The following is a 25,941-nucleotide window of genomic DNA, read 5'->3' as shown; positions in this document are numbered from 1 at the left end:
GGATCTTGGGCACGCACGCACACACGCCCGGCACAAGTTTAAGCCACCGGGTCCGAGACTTAAACCTGGTCGACTACATGTGAGTCCAGCGACTTAGCCATTACACTAACAGCTGGTCCCTTTAAAGAATTATTACTTTATTTTATTTATTCTTATTATTTTTAATTTGCTGTAGGGCACATGCTCTCACGAGAGAGAGAGAGACAGAGGCTTTTGTTTACTCTGTCTTTATTATCTGGTGTAGTCTCTCCCATATTATTTTACTCTGTTAACTTCTTGCCTTTCCTGTGTATGTAGAGGTGTCACTATTTGGAGAGGCTTTTCCTGATCCTTCTAATTAGGTTCAGTGCTGCATATGTATGTTCTCATTACACTCTCTGCTGATCGATCACTCATTTATTTAAATCATTTATTGAGTGTCTGCTATGAGCCAAATCCTATTCTAGGAGAAAAGAATCCAGCAGTGGACCAACAGATAAGGTCTTTGTTCTTTTAGAGCTTACATTCTGGTAGAGCAAGAGATAATAGGTAGATAGATACATAATACCAGGTTAGGAGTTCTAGGAAGAACAACAGAGCATGGTAAATGAATACAAGTAAGGGGGATGAGTAGTGGTGGCACGGTTACCACAACTGGACCCACATAGCGGTAACCCTGGGTTTGTATGCTGGGACTTCCTGTATGTGCTGGGGATGCTCATGAGTGCTCCTGATCCAGGTTGGCTAAGACAGGATGGATTGTGGTACGAAAACCCTGTTGAAGATGCCTTTCTTTTTCTCTCTTTCTTTCTCATGGAAGACATAAACTTTAAAAAAAAAAAAAAAAGAGAGAGTAATAGCTGGGAGATACCAAATGACTTAGGATGACCAGGGAAGCACTTACTGAATTGGAGCAGAGATTTGAAGATTTGACAGAATGAGGTGAACAGGGGGACAAACATTCTGTGCTGTAGGAACAGCAGTTCCAAAGGCTCAGTGTGGTGCATGCCTGGTGTGTTCAGAGGGAGGAAGGAGGCCTTATGAGTGGAACAGATGATCGAGGTGGACACTGGTATGAGATGAGGTCAGGATGGTTGTAAGATGTTAAATGGGACTTACTCTCCCATTGATGCCAATAACTTGTCTCCAAATCTCTCCGAAACAACAGATGCCCTAAAAGGCCAGAGAAAAGCCAGGCTAACTTAAACATAAACTTTATGCCATTTACAGGCTTGCTCAACGAAGAATCTTAACATCAGCTGTCATTCACTCTGTCCGTGTATTATGTACGAACAATAAGCAGTGGGTACCCTCTCAGTTCCAGGACCTCTTTTAACTTTGGCCATTTTGCTTGCTATTTTGATCACTCTTACAGGACATGCATGACCTTTCTTATTTTGATTTCATTTTACTATTCCATAGTATTTAGTATTTTATTCAATATTTTCTTTAACACCTCTTTCATATTATTAGCAATGTGTGATGGTCTTTGTTTTAAATAGAGTGTAAGAATTCATTATTGTACTTTTTCACCATCTTTGAACCTGCATATAAAAGTTAATTGTGGGGACCAGCAGTTAGCGTAATGGCTATGTTGCTGGACTTGAACGTAGTCGACCGTGGTTCGCGTCCTGGACCTGGTGGCTTAAACTCATGCCGGGTGTGTGTGTGTGCGTGCCCAAGATCCCGAGAGGAGAATGGAGGAGAAGGGATTGCGGCGTGGCCATTCCCCCGGGGGGTGATTTCCTGCTTTCTGTCTCTCTGTTTCTATGTATGTTTGGCGAGCACACACACCCTATAGCAAAAAACCTCTCCAAAAAAAAAGAAAAAAGAGTTAATTGTGTAATTAGCTTGTCAAACTAGGTATGTGCTTTAAAAAAAAAGTGGACGTGGGACCAGCAGTTACCGTAATGGCTGGGGTGCTGGGCTCCCCTGTAGTCAACTGTGGCTCAAGTCCTGGACCCGGTGGCTTAAACTCATGCCGGGTGTGTGTGTGTGCGTGCCCAAGATCCCGAGGAGAATGGAGGAGAACGGATTATGGTGTGGCCATTCGCCCTGGGGGGTGATTTCTCATTTTCTCTCGTTCTGTCTTTCTGGTCACACGCGCCCTATAGCAAAAACAAAAAACTCTCCAAAAAAAAAAAGGGGACATTTCCTATTCATCTATGTACATATTCCATATAGGGTAGAGTCACTGCTTTATATGTAATTTTCTCATTACTTCCCATAGTGCCTGACAATGTAATAGTTGGGTTACTTGTTGACTAAATTAATAATACATCATTACAGTAACTTATCTAGAGGTCACTGTTCATATCACTTGCCTCTCTGAATTACATCTGTGAATTAGGAATGAAACAATTCTACTTCTAGACTCTTCCAAAAAGAAACATGAAAATGCATCCACCCAAAGGCATGTTCACAGTAGTATTGGTAATTCATAATAACTTCCAATTGGAAACAATTCAAATGCCCATCAACTCATAAACAAATTAAGAAGATATAGTATATACATCGAATGAATACTGTTCGGCAGTTATAAGGAACAGACCACTGATACATGCTGCAACATGGATGAATGTCAAAAACATTAGGCTAAGTGAAGGAAGCTAGTATTGTGTGATTCAGTTTAACAGGAAATGTCTAGGAAAGGTGAGTCCATGGAAACTGAGGCGATTATTAGTTTTACAGGGCTGATGAGGTGGCGTGTGTGAGAGCAGGATTAGCTGTATGTATATTGTCACAAGGGAGCTTTTGAGATGACGGAAATGTCCTGCAGCTGGATGAGGTTGATGGTTTCACAGCTCTTTAATTTACTTAAATTACTTAATTATTCACTTGTGATAGGTGAATTTCGTGTACCTCAATAAAGTTGTAAATCAAAAATGATTTTGAGAACCAGAAATGATATTTTAGTATAAATGAAGTTTATTTGGAGAAAAGCTTTTTGGTTCTCCTATGACTAAGCTTATTGAGTTTATTTTAATTTTATTTATTTTTTCTTTTCTTGGAGAGGTTTTTGCTATAGGGCGTGTGCGCTCGCCAGAAAGACAGACAGAAAGCGAGAAATCACTCTCGGGGGGTGTGGCCATGCCACAATCCCTTCTCCTCCATTCTCCTCTCAGGATCTCGGGCATGCACGCACACGTGCCCGGCATAAGTTTAAGCCACCGGGTCCGGTGTTCGAATCATGGTTGACTACATGGGAGTCCAGCGACTTAGCTATTACGCTAACTGCTGGTCCCAAGCTTATTGAGTTTATTTAGGCAAATTTGTAACAAGTAAATTTTCAAACAGGTTATATGTTAAAAGTACTCTTTTAACAGGAGCAAGTGATAATTGACAGGAAGAAGAGTAAAAACGTAAGAAATTTAGCAGGCCAGGGTAGTTTAAAGTTGTCAGATTACCTTGCAGATGTCAGTAGCACCTGAGGCCATCTTGATATAAATAACTTAGTATAATTATTGATACTCATGACAGCTAACCAGTAAGACAAGTCTGATTCATGTCTGGTGTTCTCAGGTTTTAAATATACGGTAATCACATAGAAAAATATTTTTAAATTATTAAAATTGAGGGGTCGCATAGTGGTGCAGTGCTACTGTAATACTTATTTATTTATTTTTATTTTTTGCTATAGGGCGCGTGCGCTCGCCAGACAGACAGACAGAGACATAGAGACAGAAAGCGAGAAATCACCCCCCTGGGGGGATGGCCACGCCGCAGTCCCTTCTCCTCCATTCTCCTCTTGGGATCTTGGGCATGCACACACACACACACACACCCAGCGTGAGTTTTAAGCCACCGGGTCTGGGACGCGAACCACGGTCGACTACATGGGAGTCCAGCAACATAGCCATTACGTTAACTGCTGGTCCCACTAATGTAATACTTTGCAAAATTGACCTACCTGGAAAAATTCTGCGTTCATGCTTGAAGACCTCACTGAGTATGCCAAGAATGCATGTGCTGATAATCTGGGGGTGGTTAAAGCTGGATATGCTTTCTCTCTCTTCTCCACCCTCTGTGCCACTTCTTGCTTATGGGGAAAAAATATTTAAAAATATTAAAATCAGATGTAAAAGCTTTAGCTTATTTGTATTTCTATTTGTAATGGAAAAAATAGTGCCATTAGATGAGGTAAGTTATATTATCATTGCAAAGCTTGCACACAAAATGTTAAACCTGATCAACCTCATAACACCAGGACATATATGTAGTGAATTTTTAGTAATGTTAACAAAATTAATTTTATCAGTTTGCTTTAATTTGACTATTTTGTAATAGATTCTTAAATTTCCAAGATTTTTAGCTGAGGCAAACACTATGTTTTAGGTAGTGAAACAGGTTCCTTTAATTTGTATTACTTGTTTTAGTTACCTATTCCTGCATAGCATACTACTTCCAAACTTAGTGAGTTAAATAACGTAACTTGGGACCAGCAGTTGGCGTAATGGCTATGTCGCTGGACTCCCATGTAGTCCACCACAGTTTGCATCCCAGACCCGGTGGCTTAAAACTCATGCCAGGCACGTGTGTGTGCGTGCCCAGGATTCCGAGAGGAGAATGGAGAAGAAGGGATTGCGGCATGGCCATCCCCCCTGGGGGATGATTTCTCGCTGTCTGTCTGTTTGGCGAGTGTATGCGCCCGTTAGCAAAAACCTCTCAAAAAAAAAATAAATAAAAATAACCGTAACTTGTGATTTTTTGATTCTATGGGTTAACTGAGCAGTTTCTGTCCTGGCTCTACAGCTCTAGGTTACAGGTCTGCTGGGGGATGGGCCCAGCCATGGCAACAGTGATGCAGAGCCTTGCTCTCTGTGCCGTGATATCTCAGGCTTCTTCACGGGGCACTTCAGGGCTGTGTTCTAAAAGAGCAAAATCAGAGGCTGAAAGGTATCTTAGGTTTAAACTCTTGACTTAAAAGTGACTTATATCACTTATGTTGCTTTCTAGTAAAGTAAGTGATAAGGCCAGATAAGATTGAAAGTGGAGGGAAAATAGACAACTATTTTTAGTCATTTTGCTATAGGGTGCATGTGGTTGTTATAGAGAGAGAGAAAGTGAGAAATCACCCCCAGGGGAGATGGCCCATGCTATAATTCCTGGCGCCTCCATTCCCCTTTTGGGATTTTGAGCATGCAAGCACATATGCCTGGAGTATTTTTCAGGCCGTCTGATTCAGGACTTGAACTGGTTAGTCAGCCATGTGGGATTCAGTGCCTTAACCACCATGCCACCAGCAGGCCCTGGACTATAACTCTTCAATGGGAGAGGTAGTAGTCCTATAGCAAAGAGTCACAGACTCAATCTGTTTGTCTTTCTATATGTCTTTCTTTTCCTTCCTCCTCCTTTCTTTCTTCTTACCTTTCAGTTCTTTACAGTATAATTTTTTTTTTAAATTTCAGAATTAAACTTGACTAGCAATATATACTTGGGAAAATGATATATAAAATAAAGGGATTGAGGTAGGCAAGTTCTTAAAAGTCTCAGTTTGTGTGATTTATTAGGCTACAATTAAATATAAACATTTTTCTGTTCTTGTTCCTTTGCGTCATTGTATGAAAATTTGAATATGGATGTATATTGAAAAGTGTTTTGAGCTTTGAAATTTGATAGACTTGGGTGGGCATATTACCTTTTCCTAGTCTGTCTCTATATCTGAAAAATGAAGATAAAAATGTACCTTGATCGGGAAGATGGTAAAAAGCTCTGAAGGTGGGTGTTGGTAATGATGCAAAACAATTTGAATGTACTCAGCAACAAACAACACACTTAAAAAAATGGTAAAATGGTAAATTAAAAAAAAACACCCTCAAAGTACTTATGAATCTTAAACTAGTGACACATCTGAAACAGTGCTTATTTACTAGTCTAGTAATAACTTTCTCTAGAATATATTATCATTTGCTCAGAAAAATGCATGTTTAGACCCAGCCTCTGTGGCACAGTTGGTAGGTAGCCTATGGGAGCTGAAAGCTTCATGCTCACTGCAGTTCTGTTCTGTGGTGCTGGGGACCTGAAGACATTCCAGGCCTGTGTGCTTGTGTTCAGGATCCTAGTGGGCTAGAGGACTGAAGGAAGGAGATTGGCATGACTGAGCCCTATGGAGGGTGCGTCTCTCTTTCTCTCCCCTCTGTTTTTCTCTTTCTCTTCCCTCTGTTTTTCTCCTTCTCTTGTGCATATGTATTTGGACAAAAAAGGAAAAAGGAAAGTGTATTTCTTTGGACTAGCAGGTGGCATGGTGGTTAAGGTGCTGGATGCCCTCAGGGCCAACTGTGGTTTGAGTCCCAGAGCTGGTGGCTTGCTTTTTCACTCTCCATTTCTTTCTCTCTCTCTCTGGTAAAAGTAAAAGATAATAACAAGTAAAATTAAATAAAATACATAATTCTTTTTTTAAAAAGTGCCATTTCTGAAATATTTACTGCTGATAGAATCATTTTGTATATGATAAAAGAAGCATCCTATGATTGTATGATTCTTTTAAAATATAACTGATGTGAGCCCAGCTGGTGGTGTGGTAGTTAAGGCTCTAGATTCCCATATGGCCAATCACAGTTTGAGTCCCAGACCTGACAGCCTGAAAATCATCATAAACAGGGATCAGCAGTTGTTGTAATAGCTATGTCACTGGACACCCATGTAGTCAACTGCGGTTTGAGTCCCGGACCTGGTGGCTTAAAACTAAAGCCGGGTGCGTGTGTGCCCAAGATCCCAAGAGGATAATGGAGGAAAAGGGATTGTGGCATGGCCTCCCCCCCCCCACACACTCCCCTGGGGGAGGGGCTGATTTCTTGCCTTCTGTCTTTCTGTCTCTGTCTGGCGGGCACACATGCCCTGTAGCAAAAATCTCTAAAAAAAAATAATAAAAACACAAATACATAGATAGATAAATAAATATATAAAATAAAAACCCCAAAATCCTTATCACCTTAAAAATGATTAGCATTTGTGCTCTTTTGGATTTTTCAGATAATCTTAAGAGATTTGTTTATATTTGATATGCATGTATCTTTGTCTTTGGTTGCTTCTCATTTCTTTTATGCTTTCCTACATTGGAGGGACATAATGAAATATTTTGCCCAATTCTGGGTTCTATATTCAAGGGATTTTTAAAACACAGTTTATGTTAGGATGCAGAAACTCATTTGAGGCTTAACTTTATTTCTGATTTCAAATCTATTTATAATTAGCAATTAAATTTTAAAGTTAAGAGCTCCCTTCATGACTATTATGGTGGGAAACGTGAGGATCATTTATTTGTTATTGGTTTATAGTGCACCTTCTGTATCCCAGTATTCTAGATGCTGGAGATACAGCAGGAAGTAATACAGACTTCTTGCCCTCAAGGAATTTTAAATTCGAGGGGAGATGTTAGACAGTAAACAACTGAGTGAAAAACATGTGCTTTGATTTGGAGATAAGTGGTAGGAAAAACTAGAAAGCAGGATGAGGAATTAAAAATAAAGGTGAGGAAATTACTTTAGGTATTGAATTGTTAGCAATGGCCTTCGTGAAGAAAGTGTGAAGAGACGTGAGGTGAAATACGAAGCTATGCTAGGTGGTCAGGAGCATCCTAGACATGAGATAGAGGAAGTGCAAAGGCTCTGAGGTGGAAACAGCTTGGCACACTTAATGAACACAGTAGACATACCAGTAAGTACAGAATGATTATGGAAAATCTGAAAGGAGATGGGATCTTTGAGATAGGCGGGGGCTCCAGTGTAGACTTGATTCTGATGCTCTGGTAAGGACTTCGTATTTTTTTGTAAGAGTGATTTTAAAAATAGGATTAAATTATTTTATAAGATACTTTTTTATTTATAAGATAACTTTTTTTTTTGGAGAGGTTTTTGCTATAGGGCGCGTGTGCTTTCCAGAAAGACAGAGGTGAGAAACCCCCCCCCCCCCCAGGGGATATGGCCACACTGCAATCCCTTCTACTCCATTCTCCTCTTGGGATCTTGGGCACACACATACCACGCGCCCAGCGTGAGTTTAAGCCACCGGGTCTGGGACTTGAACTGTAGTCAGCTACATGGGAGTTCAGTGACATAGCTGTTACGCTAAATGCTGGTCCCAAGATAACTTTTTATTTATAAGATACCATGGTAGACTGTGGGAGTCCAGCGCCATAACCATTATACCATCTGCTGGTCTCAATGCTTTCTTATTTTAAAAAGCCTGGTTTAGACTATTATATGAAGAAATTAAAGCTTTCCCTGAAATCAGACTTTTGTATTTTTTAAAAATTATTGTTGTTTTGTTTTTCTTTAATGGAGATTTTTGTTACAGGACTTGTGTGCTCACCAGAGACAGAGAGACAGAAAGAAAGAAGTTATCCCTCCAAGCGGATGTCCATGCTGTAGTCCCTTCTCCTCCATTCTCCTCTCTGGATTTTGGGCATGCACACACATGTGCCTGGTGTGAGTTTTAAGCCACCAGGTCTGGGACTCAAACTGTGGTTGACTACGTGGGAGTCCAGTGATATAACTATTAAACCATCTGCTGGTCTCAGGTATTTTGGTTATTTTTTTAAGAGGAACAAAATCCTAGTAAAATTTAGGTCAAGAAAAAGAATTTAATATGTATAAGCAGTTTCAATAATGGAAGATGGTAGTAGTTAAAATAGGTAATAAAAAAAATTTAGGGAGCCAGCAGATGGCATAATGGCTACGTCACTGGACTCCCATGTAGTCCATGGTGGTTCGAGCTCCGGACCTGGTGGCTTAAACTCATGCTGGGCACGTGTGTGTGTATGCCCAAGATCCCAAGAGGAGATTAAGGAGGAGGGATTGCAGTGTGTCCATCCCCCCGGGGATTGATTTCTCACTTTCTGTCTCTCTGTCTCTTTCTGTCTTTCTGGCGAGCGCATGTGCCCTATAGCAAAAATCTCTCAAAAAAAAAAAAAAATTAGCTACATTTCTCTTTATTGAAAATCAATGGGTGAGGCCAATAGACGGTATGTTGGGTAAGGCACTGGACTCTTGGACCTAGAGACTTGCTTTCTCACCCTCACCGCCTCTGATGAGTGCATATGCCCAAAGGCAAATTTTAAAAAATATTAACAATAAAATAAATTCTTAACTAATAAGAAAAGAAAATCAGGGGGTTAGCTCTGTTGGCCATTGATTCCCTATGGTAATTTGTCAGTGCTTTATGTTTGAAAATGGAAACTATTAAATACTACATTTCAGTTTTTTAGGTACTTGTGTAGAAAATGCTTCTTAATTAAAGATTTTTCACTGCAGAAGTACACTCTTTGCATGTCTTTCTTTTTCTTATTTTCAGTTTCAATACGTTTTACTTGACTATTAGGAATAAAGAGGACAGACCAGTAGTCTAGTGGTAAAAGGAGCCAGATCTCACATGGCTGACTGCAGTTCGAATACTGGCCCTGGAGACTTGTAAAACACTGTGGGCTCGTTTGTGCGTGTGCCCCAAATCCTAACAAGAGGGAGAAATAGAGTAGAAGGGATTGCTGTCTGACCAGTGCACCAAGGATACACTCTCCTTCTCCCTTTCTCTCTCTGGCAAGCACATGCATCCTGTGGCAATTAGGAAAAAAAGAAAGAATAATGATCCATAGCTAGAATTATTTTTTAACATTTATTCTGCGAGAGAGAGAAAGAGACAGGGACAGGCACCTTCAAAGGGGTCCTCATGTAGTGAACATCCCTTGTTCTCAGCCAGCCTGGATTGTGGGCACATGCACATGCTCTCTACATGCAAAGAGAAGCCCCTGGACACAAACCCAGGACCTGTTCCATGTGGGGGCAGTTACATTCGTGTTGTACTACTGCCTGGTTCCATGCCTAGAAATTTTAATAAAAGCATTATACGCATATTTTGCTAAAACATTCACTTGTGTTAACGTTAATAAGCTTTAAAAGTGACTGGCAGGTAGTGTAGTGGTTAAGGTGCTGGACTCTTACATGGTCAACTGTGGTGTTGAGTCCTGGACCTGGCAGCTTGCTTTCTCATTTTCCCTCTCTCTGTGTGTCTCTTTCTGGTCAAATCAAATAATAATAATAAATAAGATAATTCTTTGGAAAAAACTTTAAAAAATTAGCGAATAGCATGAATTTTTCTCAAAATAGTACTTTCCTAATTTTTTGTCATGTAATAGCAAACAAGTTGCAACTGACCTGACTTCTTAAGCCATTTTATGCTTTTCATTTAGTATTAAACAATATGATACTGAATTAAGAAAGCTGGCTGAAGTTGTTCGTGGTAGTGAGCTGTTCTGTGATCCTGGAGCCGTTTGGGAGACTGGGATTTGGTTCGCTGTTGACTTGTACCTGCTCAGCACATTCTTGTGATTGTGGCTAGCTCTGAAGACTACAGGGAGGAATGTGACATGAGACTTTGTTGTGGAGATGTTCTTTCTGTTCCTCTCTAACAGAATAAACTTTAAAGAGGAAGGGGGGGGGAGGTGGCGTAGTGGTTAAGGGCACTGGACTCCCATATGGCTGACTATGGTTTGAGACCTGGACCTGGGGACTTGCTTTCTCAACTTTCCGTCGCTCTCTTACTCTGTCCCTCTCTAGTCAAATTAAAAAATAAATAAATAAAATAGGTCAATAAAGTTAAATAATTCTTAAAAAAAATAGGGGAGAGCCTTATGGATGTTAAAACTAAAATTAATACTCCCTGGTATTATCATCTATTCTCCTTCAATTTAAGAGCTAAAATATAGCAATTTTGTAGCTAAAACCTGGGAGTTGAGAATACTTATTTTTTGGTGTTATAATTGACCTCTTTCATATAGGCCTCTATGAGATTTTCGCTAAAACGTGGAACGTGATTGTAACTGCATAGAATGCTGGGACAGTGCCTGACATACTATGTATGCTCAGTAAATACCTGCTTTCATTAGAAATATTGTTGAGTATTATTGGAATTACTTAAAAAGTTTGTTTTTGTCCTGTGAGCCATGTTATTCTTCTGATATTTACTGCATAGCTTCTGGGTGATAAACACTGATAGATATTCTCATGTACATTATCATCTGGCACTGGCATGTAAAGTTCCTTTAGGTTTATCATTATAATCTCTTATCTAATAGATGCTTATATTGGATACTTTACCAAAAAAATTTTTTTTGCCAGAGGGCACATGTGCTCATCAGAGACAGACAGAGTTGGAAAAGAAAAGAGAGAAAGCAGTCCCCAGTGGAGTGTGTTCACATCGCAATCCTTTCTCCAACATAACATCACCTTTTCTATCTCTCTTTTCTCTCAGGACTTTTGCGTGCATGCACATATACTTGATGTGTTTTTCAAGCTGTTGGTCTGGGATTTGAACCACGTGGTCAGTCATGAGGAATCTGACTCCTAACCACTAGGCCAAGAGGTTGTCCCATATTAGATACTTTTCTAATATGCCAAGTAGTATGATGTGAATGGGGTAGATAAAAAACTTGAGGTTAGTACATTGTCTTAATAGAGATAGGTATGATACAAGGTGCAAAGTGGCAGCTGCTATTAGAAATTATACACACTTAAAGGAGAATGGTATTGTTTTTTCAGGGAAGAAATGTAGTCACGCATGGTTTTTAAAAATGAGATTGTGGGGGGCAGCAGGAGTTATAGTCATTAAGGTGCTTGAGAAGCCAAAATTTAGAATATTTTAATAAAGCAATCAAGCAAATGAAAGGCATACAATGAATAAACTCTAGAGAAATCACAAGGGTATACAAAAGTGAGTAGAATCAAAGCATGAAAGGGTACTTCAAAAAGTTCTTAGAAGGGACCAGCAGGTGGTGTGGTGGTTAGGCCACAGTTTGAGTCCTGGGCCCAGAGGCTTAAAAACCATACCAGGCGCGTGTGTGTGTGCCCAAAGTCCCTAAAGGAGGAGAAGGGATTTTAACGTGGCCATCCCCCCAAGAGATGATTTCTCACTTTCCCTTTCTCTCTGTCTCTCTCTCTCCAGTGAGCCCATGTGCCCTGTGGCAAAAAATTAAAAGAAAAAAATATGAGGTTAGCATTTAAACTGAGTGGTTTGAGAGGTTGTGGGATTTGGACATGTGTAAATGGTGGGAATTTTGTCATCCAAAAAGAGGAAGTGATAAGGCATAAATAAGGTTTATATTAAAAATAGTGAATAGTTTGTTTTGTTTACTGTGTATAGTGCCTTAAGTAGTTAGTGGGGAAATCTAGATAGGAAAGGTATATTAGGGTTAGCTTGTAGAGCCTTGAAGCTTAACTAATTGTTTTGAATTCAGACATTTAGTAATTGTCAGTAAATGTACCATCTAGTCACATATGGTTACTGTGAAGTTGACTGAGAAATTTAGACTAATGAGATTGTGTTATTAAAAAGGGAGATGATGGTCATATAGAATGGTAGAAAGAACACTTTTTCTTTTCTTTGAGTGATTTTCCTATAGGGCACGTGTACTCGCCGGAGAGACAAAGAGACAGAAAGCGAAAAATCACCCCCCTCCTCCTCCATTCTCCTCTTGGGATTTTGGGCATGCATGTATACACGACTAGTACGAGTTTTAAACTGCAGGGTCTGATACTTGAACTGTGATCAACTGCATGAAAGTCCAGTGATGTAACCATTATACCATCTGCTGGTCCCAGAACAACACTTTTTTTAGAAGGAGACAAGTTTTTTTTTCAGCTGTAGCCCTTCCATTAACTAGTTGTATTACTTGCAGGTTTTTAGTGCCAGCAGGTGGCATAGTGGTCAGGGCATGGACTCCACATAGCCCACTGCGGTTTGAGTCCTGGACTTGGTGGCTTGCTTTCTCACTTTTCCTCTCTCCTTCTCTTGTGAGCACACGTGCCTTATAGCAAAATAAACAAATAATTATGGTAATACATTATTTTAAAAAGTTTAAATAAAATTATTTTAAACTTTTTAAAAAAGTTTTTTAAAAATTCCATGGGTATTAGACTCTATATAATACAAGATCATTAAGGCCCATAATAAGATGTTTAACATGTCATTCAGTGTCTTAACTAGGTTACTGAAGTTGAAAGAGAGCACTATTAGTAATTACCCTATGGCAGCTGAAGTAAGTTGGAATTTTTAAATCCACTAGCAACCAAATTATACTCTTCATATCTTATTATAAATCTTTTTTGATCTGTTGTTGCATATTGGAATTCAAATTTAAATTAATGAAAACAAGGACTAAGACATCAGTCATAAATGTTTACTGCTGTCAAGCAGAATAGACAGTGTAATTTGAGGGAATAGGATAATTTTAAAAACAAATGTTTACTTGATGTTGGAGTAGTGATGATTAAAAAATGTGCATGTAGACATGGAATTGCTTTGAAATAGGTATGTTACACAAAATAGAGTTTGCTACTCTCATAGCTGAAACTAAAAACAGTTACATGTCTCTACAAGTATTTACCCTAATTTCTATGACATGCAGGGGGTTTTGAGATAGTTCATTTATGAATGTTTTCCAAGCATAATTAGAGACTGCTATATTTAATGTAGTTCACCCAGTAGTAGTTGGATCTACCAGACTGCTGTGCTTGCTGTTTTAGGTTGGCTTTTTGTAAGTTTGTGTTTTTTTGAACTGTCTCCTGGTTAGTCTCACTGTTGTAAATTTTTTGAAGTAATGATTTTGTGTGATTATGTACGGCGACATCTCTCTCCTAACCTTTCTGTGTAAGTATGAATAAGAATTACATGAAGGCCTCAAAATTGTGTAGTAAGTTTGATACTCTGAACCACTGTCTGATATTTTCTACTTTTCTCCTGCTGTACAAGTGCTTCTTAGATAGTTGATGTGTCTTTAGATCTCTAGAGTATCTTGTTTTTAAAGGCAAATTTTGATTCATTAGCTCCAAGGCGGCCTGAGATTCTGCTTTTCTAACAAGTTCATGTGATGAAAACTATTACTACTCAATAGACGGCACTCTATATGTCAAGGTTCTCGATTTATGGGAATTTTGGCAGTTTTATGGTACAGGACAGCAAATATGACTAGATTCTTTCAGAAACTATACTAATAGTTGATTTAAAAAGAAAGATTAGGACTTTTGTAAATTTTAAAATACATTTGATTGATGTAATATTCATCTTTCACATTTTCTCTTTCATGTCTTAACTCTAGTTTTGCTTCTTTCTCATTTCTTTTTTGTTGTTGTGGTTTTTGCTTTTGTTTAATATATTGTGTTTGTGGATCTGGTCAGGGAACCGTTACTGTATTTTATGTTTGTATCTGCATTTTATTTTGCATGCGTAACGTGGCTTTGCCTGGATGTTCTGTTTGGTAAGTTCAAATTTATATAGCATATTGTTTTTTGTAGTATAAGTTGTAATGTTTTTCACCTCCTTTTCTCTTACTTCTAGTAATGTGATCATGATATCATGTTCATGACTTATTTTTAATTTTTTAAGAGTTCATTTGATAGTTTTTTCCTAACATTTTCCACTTTTCCGTAGTAGTAGTACAATTTGGTACTAATCTGCTTTGTTTCGTTTTATAGCCTCACACTGTCAGTGGCTGATCACTGTTAGCAGTTGCTGGCTCAAGTACTTTGGTTTTAAAAAGCCTTAATCATCTAGAAATATTGTTCTAAAAACTTGCGCTTCCATATAGCAATGATAAGAGAAGATAGTTTGTAGTAAAATTTAATGCTTTTGTTCTCTGTGAATACTACATTCTAATTTTGTTTTTACAGCAACAGCTTGCACAGCTACAGAAGGAAAAATCAGAGATTCTTAAGAATCTGGCATTATATTACTTCACATTTGTAGATGTAATGGAATTTAAGGTATGTATTTTAATATAGTTTATTAAATTGCGTATTTGTTAATTATATAAATTACGTTGTCACTTGTAAGTAATAAAATTAGAATTCTTCCCAAACTGAAATTTAAAATACATTTTGTATTTTCTGAATTTAAAGTTATCTACACAGGTAAAAGATTAAAATAAGCTTTTTTCTTCAGGATCATGTTTGTGAGTTGCTGAATACTATTGATGTTTGCCAAGTCTTCTTTGACATTGTAAGTATCATTTTCAGAAAACTTCCCAATTCTCCTATTTCTAGGACTTAGGGGACTGATTGCTTTAATTTTGAGAAAGTTTATGTAGCTAGCATATATAAAGTTTTAGGATGACTAATTTGTCTTATTTTGTAGCTTTTTAAAAAATAAGGAATTAAACTACAGTTTCTATTGTGTGTGTTTATTTGCTAATCCTTGAGTTTAAGTCATGTATTATTGGGAAGTAGTTGTTAATTTTAGTATTTTATTTTAGTAGAGTAAATTTTTAAAAATTTGGTGGATATTGGGGCCAGCAGGAGGCATGGTAGTTAAGAATGTTGGACTTCCACATGGCCAACCCTGGTTCAAGTCCCAGACCTGGTGGCTTGCCTTTTCACTTTATCACTCTCTGGTCAAATTAAAATAAACAACAAACAAATAAATAAGAGTGAAGTTCAGTAAAATAATTCTTAATTTTTTAAAAAGTAGATCTTATTTTTCTCTTTAGAAGTATGCTGTCATAGTCCACATTGCATTGCTATGAGAAATACCTAAGATGGAGTGATTTCATAAAGAAATGTAGATTTAAGCTCACAGTTTAGAGGTCCAGGATCCAACTTGTGATGAGGCTCCAACATGGCAGAGGGAAGGCTCTTAACCAGAGCAGAGCATGGTCTGTGTCCATGTGGCCTCTGCCTGCCTCGTTTCCTTTTTTAAATCTACACACTAGAACTCAATCGTGGAGATTCCACCCCAAGTACTCTCCAATCACCAACCTCCTCCCAAATGCCCCATCCTTCAGTCACCATAATCAGATTAAGTTTTCACCCTCTGAACTCTCTTATAATTGCTTGAACACATGAATTTTGGGGGGACATATTCAAATTGTAGCACATTTCTTGATTGAATCTTTCTACCTCCTGTGAATATTTGTGTTTGTGTATATTTAAAAGTTTGAGAGCTAAGGAGTTGACTTTCATGCTTTTTCCTTTCAGACTGTAAATTTTGATTTAACAAAGAACTATTTAGATTTGATCATAACCTATACAACACTAATGATACTGCTATCTCGAATTGAAGAAAGGAAGGCAATCATTGGATTATACAACTATGCTCATGAAATGACCCATGGAGCAAGGTTAGACTTACATTATACAAATCTTACATTCTTAATTTGGTGGCTTACACCTCATTGAAATTTGATATGTCTATTTTAAGTGATCGAGAATACCCACGCCTTGGCCAGATGATTGTAGATTATGAAAATCCTTTAAAGAAGATGATGGAAGAATTTGTACCCCACAGCAAGGTAAGAGCTGGGTTTTAGATTTGCTATGCCACCCATATGAGATGGTTTAAAAATAGTTAGATAAAGTGATAAACTTTTTAGGAATGGGGTGGAAATAATAGCAGTATATGATTTTTGTCTCACTGTGGACCAAAAAACTATTTAGTTAGAACTCAGAATAGTATGTAGGTTCCAGAATATATTAATTCATTAGTTTTTAGATTCACTGCAGTATGTAGAGGTAGTATAGTGTGTGGTATAATATTTAAGAATGTTTACTCTCATATCAGTCTGCCTGGTTCCAATCCTAACTCTGCCAGTTACTAACTGTAAAGCTGGGCAAATCACTTACCAACTTTACTGTATTTCAATTTTCTTATCTGTAAAAATGGAGTAATCTCATATAGTCGTTAAAGAATTAAATGCGTTTCTTCATAAAAGTATACATACATAGTATTTGATAAAGTTTAGCTGTATTACTATATTATAGTCTCTTAATGAGAAAAAAATAATAATTTCATGGAAATAATTTGAAATATCTTAAGATGTACTAAAAGTTTTAATGAAATCAGTCTGGTTGTAAGGAGTCTTACCATTATGGCTTCTTTGTAGTAGGACTTATTCACAGAACTGTAGTTTCTAAGCACTTCAAAGAAATTTTAGTCTTTTGCTATAGGGTGTATATGCTTGTTGGAGGTAGGAAGAAAGAAAGAAAAATCACACCCCAGCTAGAATGGCCACACCACAATCTCTTCTCCACTGTCCTCTTGGGATTGTGGGCTTACAAGCATATGTGTCCCTGTTATTTCTCAAGCTTCTGGGTTGAAGACTTGATCCACATAGTGGCCATGTGGGATTCAGTGCCTTAACCATCATGCCACCTGCTGGCCCTCCTTCAAGGACATTTTTGGCTATCTCATCTGTCTTAGTCTTTATCACACTGTAACAAAAATACTCAAGGCTGGGTGAATTATAACAAAAGGGTTTGATAACTCATAATTCTGCCAACTAGAAAGTCAAAGGGCGTCACAGAATGGTGGAAGGCAGAACTTACTGCAGAACAGAGCATTGTTCCAGTGGCTTTCTCGTCCTTTGGTCTCATTCTCTGTGCTTATATACCTGCCATTAACTAAATGATAGCAGTCTTCTAATGACATTATCACATGATAACATGAAAGAGTTATCTTCACCTAATATCTGTACAACACAGTCAATTACCATCACATGAATTCCTGGGGACATACACTTATACCATCTTCTAAGATCAAATTCCAAAACATGAAACTTTGGAGGATAAACTATGATCCCAACTATAACACCAAGCAACCTCTTGTTTATAGATGAGAACTGAGGGTTGAAGAAGTATCATGACAAGGTAAGCCATTTGGCATCACTAGTAACAAAACTGGAACTGAAACTTAGGCGGGATATTAGAATTTTTCCCTTTTGAAAACAGATCCCAAGATTGTCCCACATTTTCACCTTTAAGACAGTAATATGATTTCCTGAGCTATGCTCTTACCCAGGAATGCAGAATCTGTGTAGCTTTTACAGAATTTATTTATTTATTTATTTTGGAGGAGTTTTTGCTATAGGGCACATGCACTCACCAGAAAGACAGAGAGACAGAAAGTGAGAAATCACCCCTCTGGGGGATGGCCAGGCTCTAATCTCTTCTCCTCTCAGGATCTTGGGCACGCATGCTCACGCGCCTGGCTTGAGTTTAAGCCACTGGATCTGGATGCGAACCACGGTCGACTACGTGAGAATTCAGCGAAATTGCCATTACGCCAACTGCTGGTCCCAATTTTATAGAATTTTAAAAATATAGAGGAGGGGAGATATAAACCAACTCAGATATTACAGAGAGAATGGGTGCAATTAAGTTCTGTGGTTTTATAATTGTATGGTTAGAAATGCACAACAATTATAGCTGGAATTTACATAGAAAAGGGGAAAAGTCATTTTTATTCCTCAGCTTTCTTCTTTCTATTTCAATTAGTCTCTTTCAGATGCACTAATTTCTCTTCAGATGGTGTATCCTCGAAGGAATCTTTCAGCTGACCAGTGGAGAAATGCCCAGTTATTGAGTCTCATTAGTGCACCCAGTACAATGCTTAATCCTGCACAGTCTGATACCGTATGTTTCTATTTTTCTCTTTTAAATGAAAATAGAGTAATTTTTTAAAACTATTAGTTAAGCAGTGCTGTTATAATCTTATTTTCTAATTTACATTAGCCTCTCAGTTAAGCTTATTATAATATGCTCAATACTTAAGTCACACTGTTTAGTTTTTTAATTTCTAGATTCTCAACAAAAACTGATATTAAAATTGTTCATACTATGAGTGTTTTTTCCTTTACTGTTTAAGTTTGCTTTGTCCTATCATCATAGAAAATTTGAAATTGTAGAAAAGTAGGAAACAGAAAGCAGAATTACCTCAAATCTTACCAATTAGAAAAAACTGTTATAACAATTTTTACTTCTTTTTTTCTTTATTTTTTCCTTTGTATATAGGATCATAGATAACTATGCATATAGTGAATACACACTCATAATTATTGATTTTGGTGAGGCAGTAATCCATATACACACATGAACCTCTTTGAACTTGACTATAATTTTATCTTTTGGAATACTGTGAACTCTGAAATAGTATGGAGAATTGAAACGTTGGCAAGAGTATTTTTATTTTCTATTTTAAGCAACAGTGTTTATCTATCTATACACTTTTCTTTTTAAAGAAGTTTCTGCCTTAGGATGTGTGCACTTGCCGAAGAGAGAGATTAGGGATAGTGAGTGGGAAGGTGAGAAGTCACCCGCAAGGGGTGGTTGGTTATGCCACAGTCCTTTCTCCTCCATTCTCTTCATGGGATCTTGGGCATGCATGCACATGCACCTAGTGTGATTTTCAAGTCACCAGATCTAGGACTTGAATTGTGGTCAGCCATGTGAGTGTCCAGTGGCGTAACCACTATACCATCTGCTGGCCTCCAAGGAACAGTATTTTTTAAACAAAGGTGTGAGGGTGTGCAGATGTGAAAGGGACCCAGGAGCTCGTACTGTCCTTTACTGACTACAAGTTTAAATGTAGAATATAAAACTTTTATCCAGCTTTTAAAATTCATTGCAATATTTAGGCCAGGTAATAATTCTCAGGAAGAAGAGAGTAGCTCAATATGAAATATTTTGTAGAATTTTCTTTTAACCACAAGTATGTATATTCTCTTTTTAAGATGCCTTGTGAATATCTCTCTTTGGATGCAATGGAAAAATGGATTATCTGTAAGTAAAATCAGTTAGTTTTGTGATTACTCCTCAGACTTTAAATTTTAGAGAAAAATAACAGGTAACATATAACAAATCTTACCTTGTGCTTAGCACTGTGCTAAGCCCTGAACTGTAATACCTATTAAAGTAGATAATCTGGGGAACCAGCAGTTAGCGTAATGGCTGTGTTGCTGGACTCCCACGTAGTCGACCACGGTTCGCGTCCTGGACCCGGTGGCTTAGAACTCACGCCGGGCGCATGGGCCTGCGTGCGTGCCCAAGATCCCGAGAGGAGAATGGAGGAGAAGGGATTGCAGCGTGACCATCCCCCCTTGGGGGTGATTTCTCACTTTCTGTCTCTGTGTCTCTCTCTGTCTGTCTGGCGAGCGCACGCGCCCTATAGCAAAAAAAAACAAAACAAAAAAACAACTCTCCAAAAAAAAAAAAGTAGATAATCTGTTTTATAGATGAGGAATCTAAAGCTGCAGCCACACAGGTAGTGAATAACAAAGACAAGGGAAGAACCCAGGAGAGCTCTAGGGTTCATCAACCACATTATATTATTTCAACATAACCTTCAAAATTAAATTTTTGTGTTTAATTTTACATATTTATATATTTATATTATATAGTATTTTCTTTTCTTTTTTTAGGATTATTTTATTTATCTTTATTTATTTTTAATTTGACCAGAAATTAGCAAAGCGAGAGAGAGAGAGAGGGAAAGTGGAAAATCACCCCCCGGTGGGAATGGCCATACTGCCATCCCTTCCATTCTCTCCTCAGAATTTTGGGCATACATGACCACACGGTTCAAGTCCCGGAACTGGCGGCTTAAACTCACATCAGGTGCATGTGCATGTGTGCCTAAGATCCCGAGAGGAGAATGGAGGAGAAGGGATTGCAGGGTGGCCATTCCCCCTGGGGGGTGATTTCTTGCTTTCTCTCTCTCTCTCTGGTGAATGCATGTGCCCTATAGCAAAAACCTCTCCAAAAAAAGATTTTTGGTTATTTTGTCTAAGTACATATATTACAGTAACTCACTATGTTTGGTAGTTCATCCAATCCATGGTGATTCACTTTCTCTCTCTCTCTCTATATCTCTTTGGTGAGGGTATATGCCCTGTGGCAAAAACATTTTAAAAAATTAAATAGATGAAGGAAGATAAAGTTGGTCCTGCTGATGGCATAGTAGTTAAGGTGCTGGCCTCCCACATGGCTGACCACTGCGAGTCCTGGACCTGCGGGCTTAAAAATCTTGTTGAGCACATGTACATGCACGCTTAAAATCTCAGGAGAATGGAGGAGAAGGGATTGCAGCATGGCCATTTCCCCTGGGGGAGTGATTTCTCACTTTACATCTCATTCTATCTATCTCTCCAACAGTTGCAAAACCCTGGAAAAAAAAAAAGTGTTAGAGTAGTAAGTCCATCTATAGTAAGATCTCCAAGGTTTTTTGTTTTTGTTTTTTGTTTTAAATAAGATTAATTTAATGTATTTTTTTTTCTTTCATATTTGACCAGAGAGAGAATGACACAGTGGGACACAGAAATGTTTTATTACCTGTTGATGATAATATGTATAGTATTTTCTTTTCTTTTTTTTTTTAAGGATTATTTTATTTATCTTTATTTATTTATTTTAATTTGACCAGAAATTAACAGAGCGAGAGAGAGAGAGAGGGGGAAAGTGAGAAAGCAAGCAGCCATGTCTGGGACTTGAACTGTGGTTGGCCATGTGCGAGTCCAGCGCCCTTAATCACCACGCCACCTGCTGGCCCCAACATGTGTAGTATTTTCAACTGGACTGGTATGAGTAGTATTTCGTGTTGTGTTAATTATTTTTACAACCAAAATGATATATAGTGATTGAATGTTTAAAAAACTAATGAGAAAAATAATAATAATCTGGAAAAAATGATGAAAAGCTATTTGATGATGATGTGGATTAAAATGTCTTTGTCTTAACTGATATGCATTGGCATTTTTTCTGAAAAAAGAAATGTAATATACTGTAAAGATATATGTGATTCAATGTAATATAAACAAGATTATGATAATAACAAACAAAATTTAAAAAATATGTATATGTAAATAAAATTAAAAAAAAAATTTAAAAAAGGCAAGCCACCAGGTCCAGGACTTGAGCTGTAGTCAGCCATGTGGGAGTCCAGTGCCTGCCATGCCACCTGCCAGCCCCATATCCCTGAGTTTTAAATGTGGGAGTAACTTTTTTTTTTAGCATTATTTTATTTATTTAAATTTGACATTATTTATTTATTTAAATTTGACCAGAGAGGAACAGAGTGACAGAAGGAAAATGACAAAGCAAGCCGCCAGGCCCGGGACTCGAACTGCAGTTGGCCATGTGGGAGTCCAGTGCCCTTAATCACCATGCCACCTGCCGGCCACAAGAGTAACTATTGAGAATTATAGGGAAAGTTCACTGAAAACGGTACTGGTGTGTAACTGGTCCAATATTGAATCTTGTATATGTTAGGCATTGAGTTAAATATCGAATGAATGAAAATGTATTATGGCCTAGTATAGAGGGCTAGGCAAGACATCAACAAGCATGTATAGAATGACACTTTAACCTAGCAGTTCCAGATTAGATAACAAAAGGTAAACGAGATACTTAGAATTCATGTAATAGAGAACAGCTTAATATAGAGAAAATATATTCGACTTTGGGATAAATACTTGGGGCTATGTCCTTGTTCTTTTTCTTTAATGGTAAGTCATTGAACTTTTACTTCTTTAGCTGTGAAAGAAAACTTATCTTGTTTAATACACAGGATAATCATGTGAGATAGTATATTTGAAAAGACTTACTTGTAAACTATAATTTGCTGTGGCAGTGTGAGACGCTGTTATTATCCTATGATTTCTTCTGGGGATTTACAGAAGTAGATAAACTTTATTTTTCAACTATAATAATTGTAATGATTATTATGTCTTAATTATTAATTTCTTATTTTGGGTTTAAAGTGTATTAAAAATGTTCTTTAAAATACCTTTTATTAAAATGAATTTGTTTATAATCTAGAAGTGACACTTGTTCCCATTTTGGTCAGTGTGGGTTCAAAATACTGATTTTGTAGAATTCAGAAATTTTGTAATTGGAAAAGAAAAATTTTATCATCATATACATGAATTTATTTTTACCTCTTACTTGAAAGCCTCAATTTAGTGGTTGTGGTTGTTTTTCTGTTTTTCTGTTTTTTTTTTTTTTTTTAAGCTATGTATAACCCAAGGAACTTAATTAACTTTGGAGTACTTTTACATTTGTATTTGCTTTTCTCTTTATTTAAAGTTGGCTTTATTTTGTGCCATGGGATCTTAAATACCGATGCTACAGCACTGAACCTTTGGAAGCTAGCTCTTCAAAGTAGCTCTTGCCTCTCTCTCTTTCGGGATGAAGTTTTCCACATTCACAAAGCTGCAGAAGACTTATTTGTAAACATACGAGGGTATGGCATTTTCGGTTGTCTTTTTTGGAGAAGGTGGTTAGTGGATTATCTTCACTGGCATTAGAAATAGAGAAGGATCACATTATGCAGAAAGGAAGATAACAGCCTATACCTTTATACTGTGATTGCAGCAAGTTGGTGTTAACAATCATCTTGATGTGGTAGTAGTCATATTTTCACAGGTTAGTGTCACAGATTAAAGTAATCTAGAGTCCTTGAGTCCTTTCAGAACTTGTTTTTAAGAAGATATGGGGGCCAGCAGGTGGCATGGTGGATAAGGTGCTGGACTCCCACATGGCTCATAATGGTTCGAGTCCCTAACCTGAAGGCTTGAAAACAGTGCTAGGTGTGTGTGCATGTGATTCCAAAATTCCAAGAGGAAAATGGAGAAGAAGGGAGTGTGGGGTGCCATTCCCCCTAGAGGGTGATTTCTTACTTTCCCTCTCTGTCTCTCTCCTCTGGTGAGTATATAATGTCCTATGGAACGAACCTAAAAGAAAAATAAGAAGGAAGATAAATGTCTTCTTATATAGATCAAACATGTATTTACACAAGAGATATTATTATTGGGTTGTCTGAAAAGTCATGAAAAACAGAAATACGTCATGACTTTTTCCAAGGACTCAGTAAACGCACCGTATGATTTTAGAGTTTTGAAGCTTTTAGAAGTGCTGTTTTAGAACAGAATGCATTTGTAAAGTTAGGAAGCAATCAAAACACTTCATTAGATTGATGAAAATCAATTTTATTAATCTAATAGATTCAGATATGCCTTTTTCTTTGTTTGTTTTCAGTTTTTCCATAGGGCATAGATACTTTATGGGAGAGAAGGGTGAAGGAATAAAAAAGCACCCCACGTCCCATAGGCCATGGTCATGCTACAGTCCCTTCACTGTCTGCCTCCTTTTGAGATTTTGGGCATGCATGTACATAGTACTTGGTATATTTTTTAAGCCACCAAATCTGGTACTCTAACCATACAGTTGATCATGTGGGATCCAACTAGCCTAACCACCATGCCATGGGTTGGCCTGAGATAGGCTTTTTTAATTATTTGAAATTTAGAGATAAGTTTTAATGCTTTATTAAATTGAGAGTGATCAATCCAGTTTAAAATTATAATCAAACTATAAAACTATCAAACTATAAAAGCTTACTAATTGTAAAAGCCAGTGATTACACAATTTGTAAACATTTGGCTACCTTATTTCCATGGACTCCAATTCTGTGGATTCAACTAATCATGACAGAAAATGTTGGATCTTTATAGATGTGTCATATATAGTTAGGCCTACAATGGTTGTGTCAGTAATGAGTATGTATACACCTTTCTTTTTTGTCATTATTCTCTAAACAACATACCTATTTACTATAGCATTTACATTGTATTAGGTATTTTAAGTAATATAAAAATATACAAGAGGATACACACTGGTTTTATATTAAGTACTATTCCATTTTTGACCATACAGTTTGAGTCCAGGACTCGGCAACTTAAAAATCATGCTGGGCGTTTATGTATGCTCAAAAATCTTGAAAGGAGGAAGAAAGGAAAAGAGATTGTGGTGTGACTGTTTTCTATGAGGAGGGCTTTCTTGCTTTCCTTCTCTCTCCATGTCTCTTTTCTGAGCGCATGTGCCCTGTGGCAAATTAAAAAAATAGGCACTATGCCATCTTATATAAAGGACTTGAACACTTGCATGTTTCAGTTTCCTAAGGGAGTGGTGAGGAGGGGGATGCATCCAGAATCAGTTTCTCTAAGATCCTAAGGGATGATTGTATTTTAGACATTTGTTTAAAAAATAAAAAAAACCATAGAGTACTTATATATAGAAGTTGATGTCATTATGGTATAAGTGGTTTCAGCCACATTTTCTGGAAAATACTTTTTCTTTAATATTTTGGGACTTTGGAATTTTCTTATCTAACTATTCATTAAATTATTTATTAGCATTTCTAGTTTGAGGATCAGACTTAATTGCTAATAAGTGGTTGCTAATTTACTTTTAGTATTGATATATTAATTTTAATTGCTATTGATCAAATTAAGACTAATACGATTCTAATTTCACTTTTTTTGCACACAGGTATAATAAGCGTATTAATGACATAAGAGAATGTAAGGAGGCAGCTGTGTCCCATGCGTAAGTAATTCCATTTTTATCTGTGGTACTATTTGTTAGGAATTCTATTTTTAAAGCATTGTTATTGAAGTGAAGTGAGCACAGATTAATGGTCTGAAAGATGTGGTAATAGAATATGTGGACTTTGATTCAGTGAGTAATAGCAAGCATATAACCTCAATGTCCAGTAACCTTGTAATTTATTGAAGACAAATTTAAATTTTTATTCTTTTAATTCACTAGAGATCACATATACTCACTAGAGAGATAGAGAGGAAGAAAGCACTCCCCAGCAGGGCATGGTCATGCCACAATTCCATCTCTTCCATTTCTCCTCTCTGATTTTGAGCTGTCATGCACATGTGCCCGGTGTGTTTTTCAATCTGCTGAGTCCAGGGCTTGGACCACACTGTCAGTCATGTCAGATTTGATTGCCTTAACTACCAGGCCAGCCACTGGCCTAAATTTTCAGTATTTTGATAAAATACTCTGTGGAAATATCATACAAAGGATGCTTATCTCAGGTATCATCTCTTAATTGCCACTAGACTCCACATACCATTGAGCTGAACTAACTTTTTAAGTTGACTGACTTTTTTGTACAGGTTCATAAAAATTGAGGTATTCTCACACCCTCCAAAATAGCATTTAATTTTGAAAGTATGTTAACCCCATACCTTTTCTCAATTTTAGGTCCTTTTTTTTAAAAAATTTATTTTCTTATAGTAGTAAATACATGAAGAATAACTTAAATTAGAAATTAGTGTTTAGGGAACCAGCAGTTAGCGTAATGGCTATGTCACTGGACTCCCACGTAGTCAACCGCGATTCGCATCCTGGACCC

General features: G+C 37.4%; 1 protein-coding gene across 1 annotated transcript in view; it reads left to right on the top strand.

Annotated features, from left to right (window-relative positions):
- Positions 1-25,941, top strand: part of NCKAP1 (NCK associated protein 1) — a gene marked incomplete at its 5' end in the record, with an annotated part of 112,364 nt that overhangs the window by 11,853 nt on the left and 74,570 nt on the right. The window contains 8 exon segments of the mRNA XM_014586051.1: positions 14,637-14,729; positions 14,908-14,964; positions 15,939-16,081; positions 16,162-16,252; positions 18,234-18,371; positions 19,469-19,517; positions 22,818-22,974; positions 25,062-25,118. Coding sequence (XP_014441537.1) covers positions 14,637-14,729; positions 14,908-14,964; positions 15,939-16,081; positions 16,162-16,252; positions 18,234-18,371; positions 19,469-19,517; positions 22,818-22,974; positions 25,062-25,118 — 785 coding nt within the window.

The sequence above is a fragment of the Tupaia chinensis genome, unplaced genomic scaffold (assembly GCF_000334495.1).
Source record: "Tupaia chinensis unplaced genomic scaffold, TupChi_1.0 Scaffold000111_1, whole genome shotgun sequence".
NCBI lineage: Eukaryota > Metazoa > Chordata > Mammalia > Scandentia > Tupaiidae > Tupaia > Tupaia belangeri.
The sequence above is the reverse complement of the archived record's forward strand: the minus strand, read 5'-3'. Positions and strand labels throughout refer to the sequence as shown.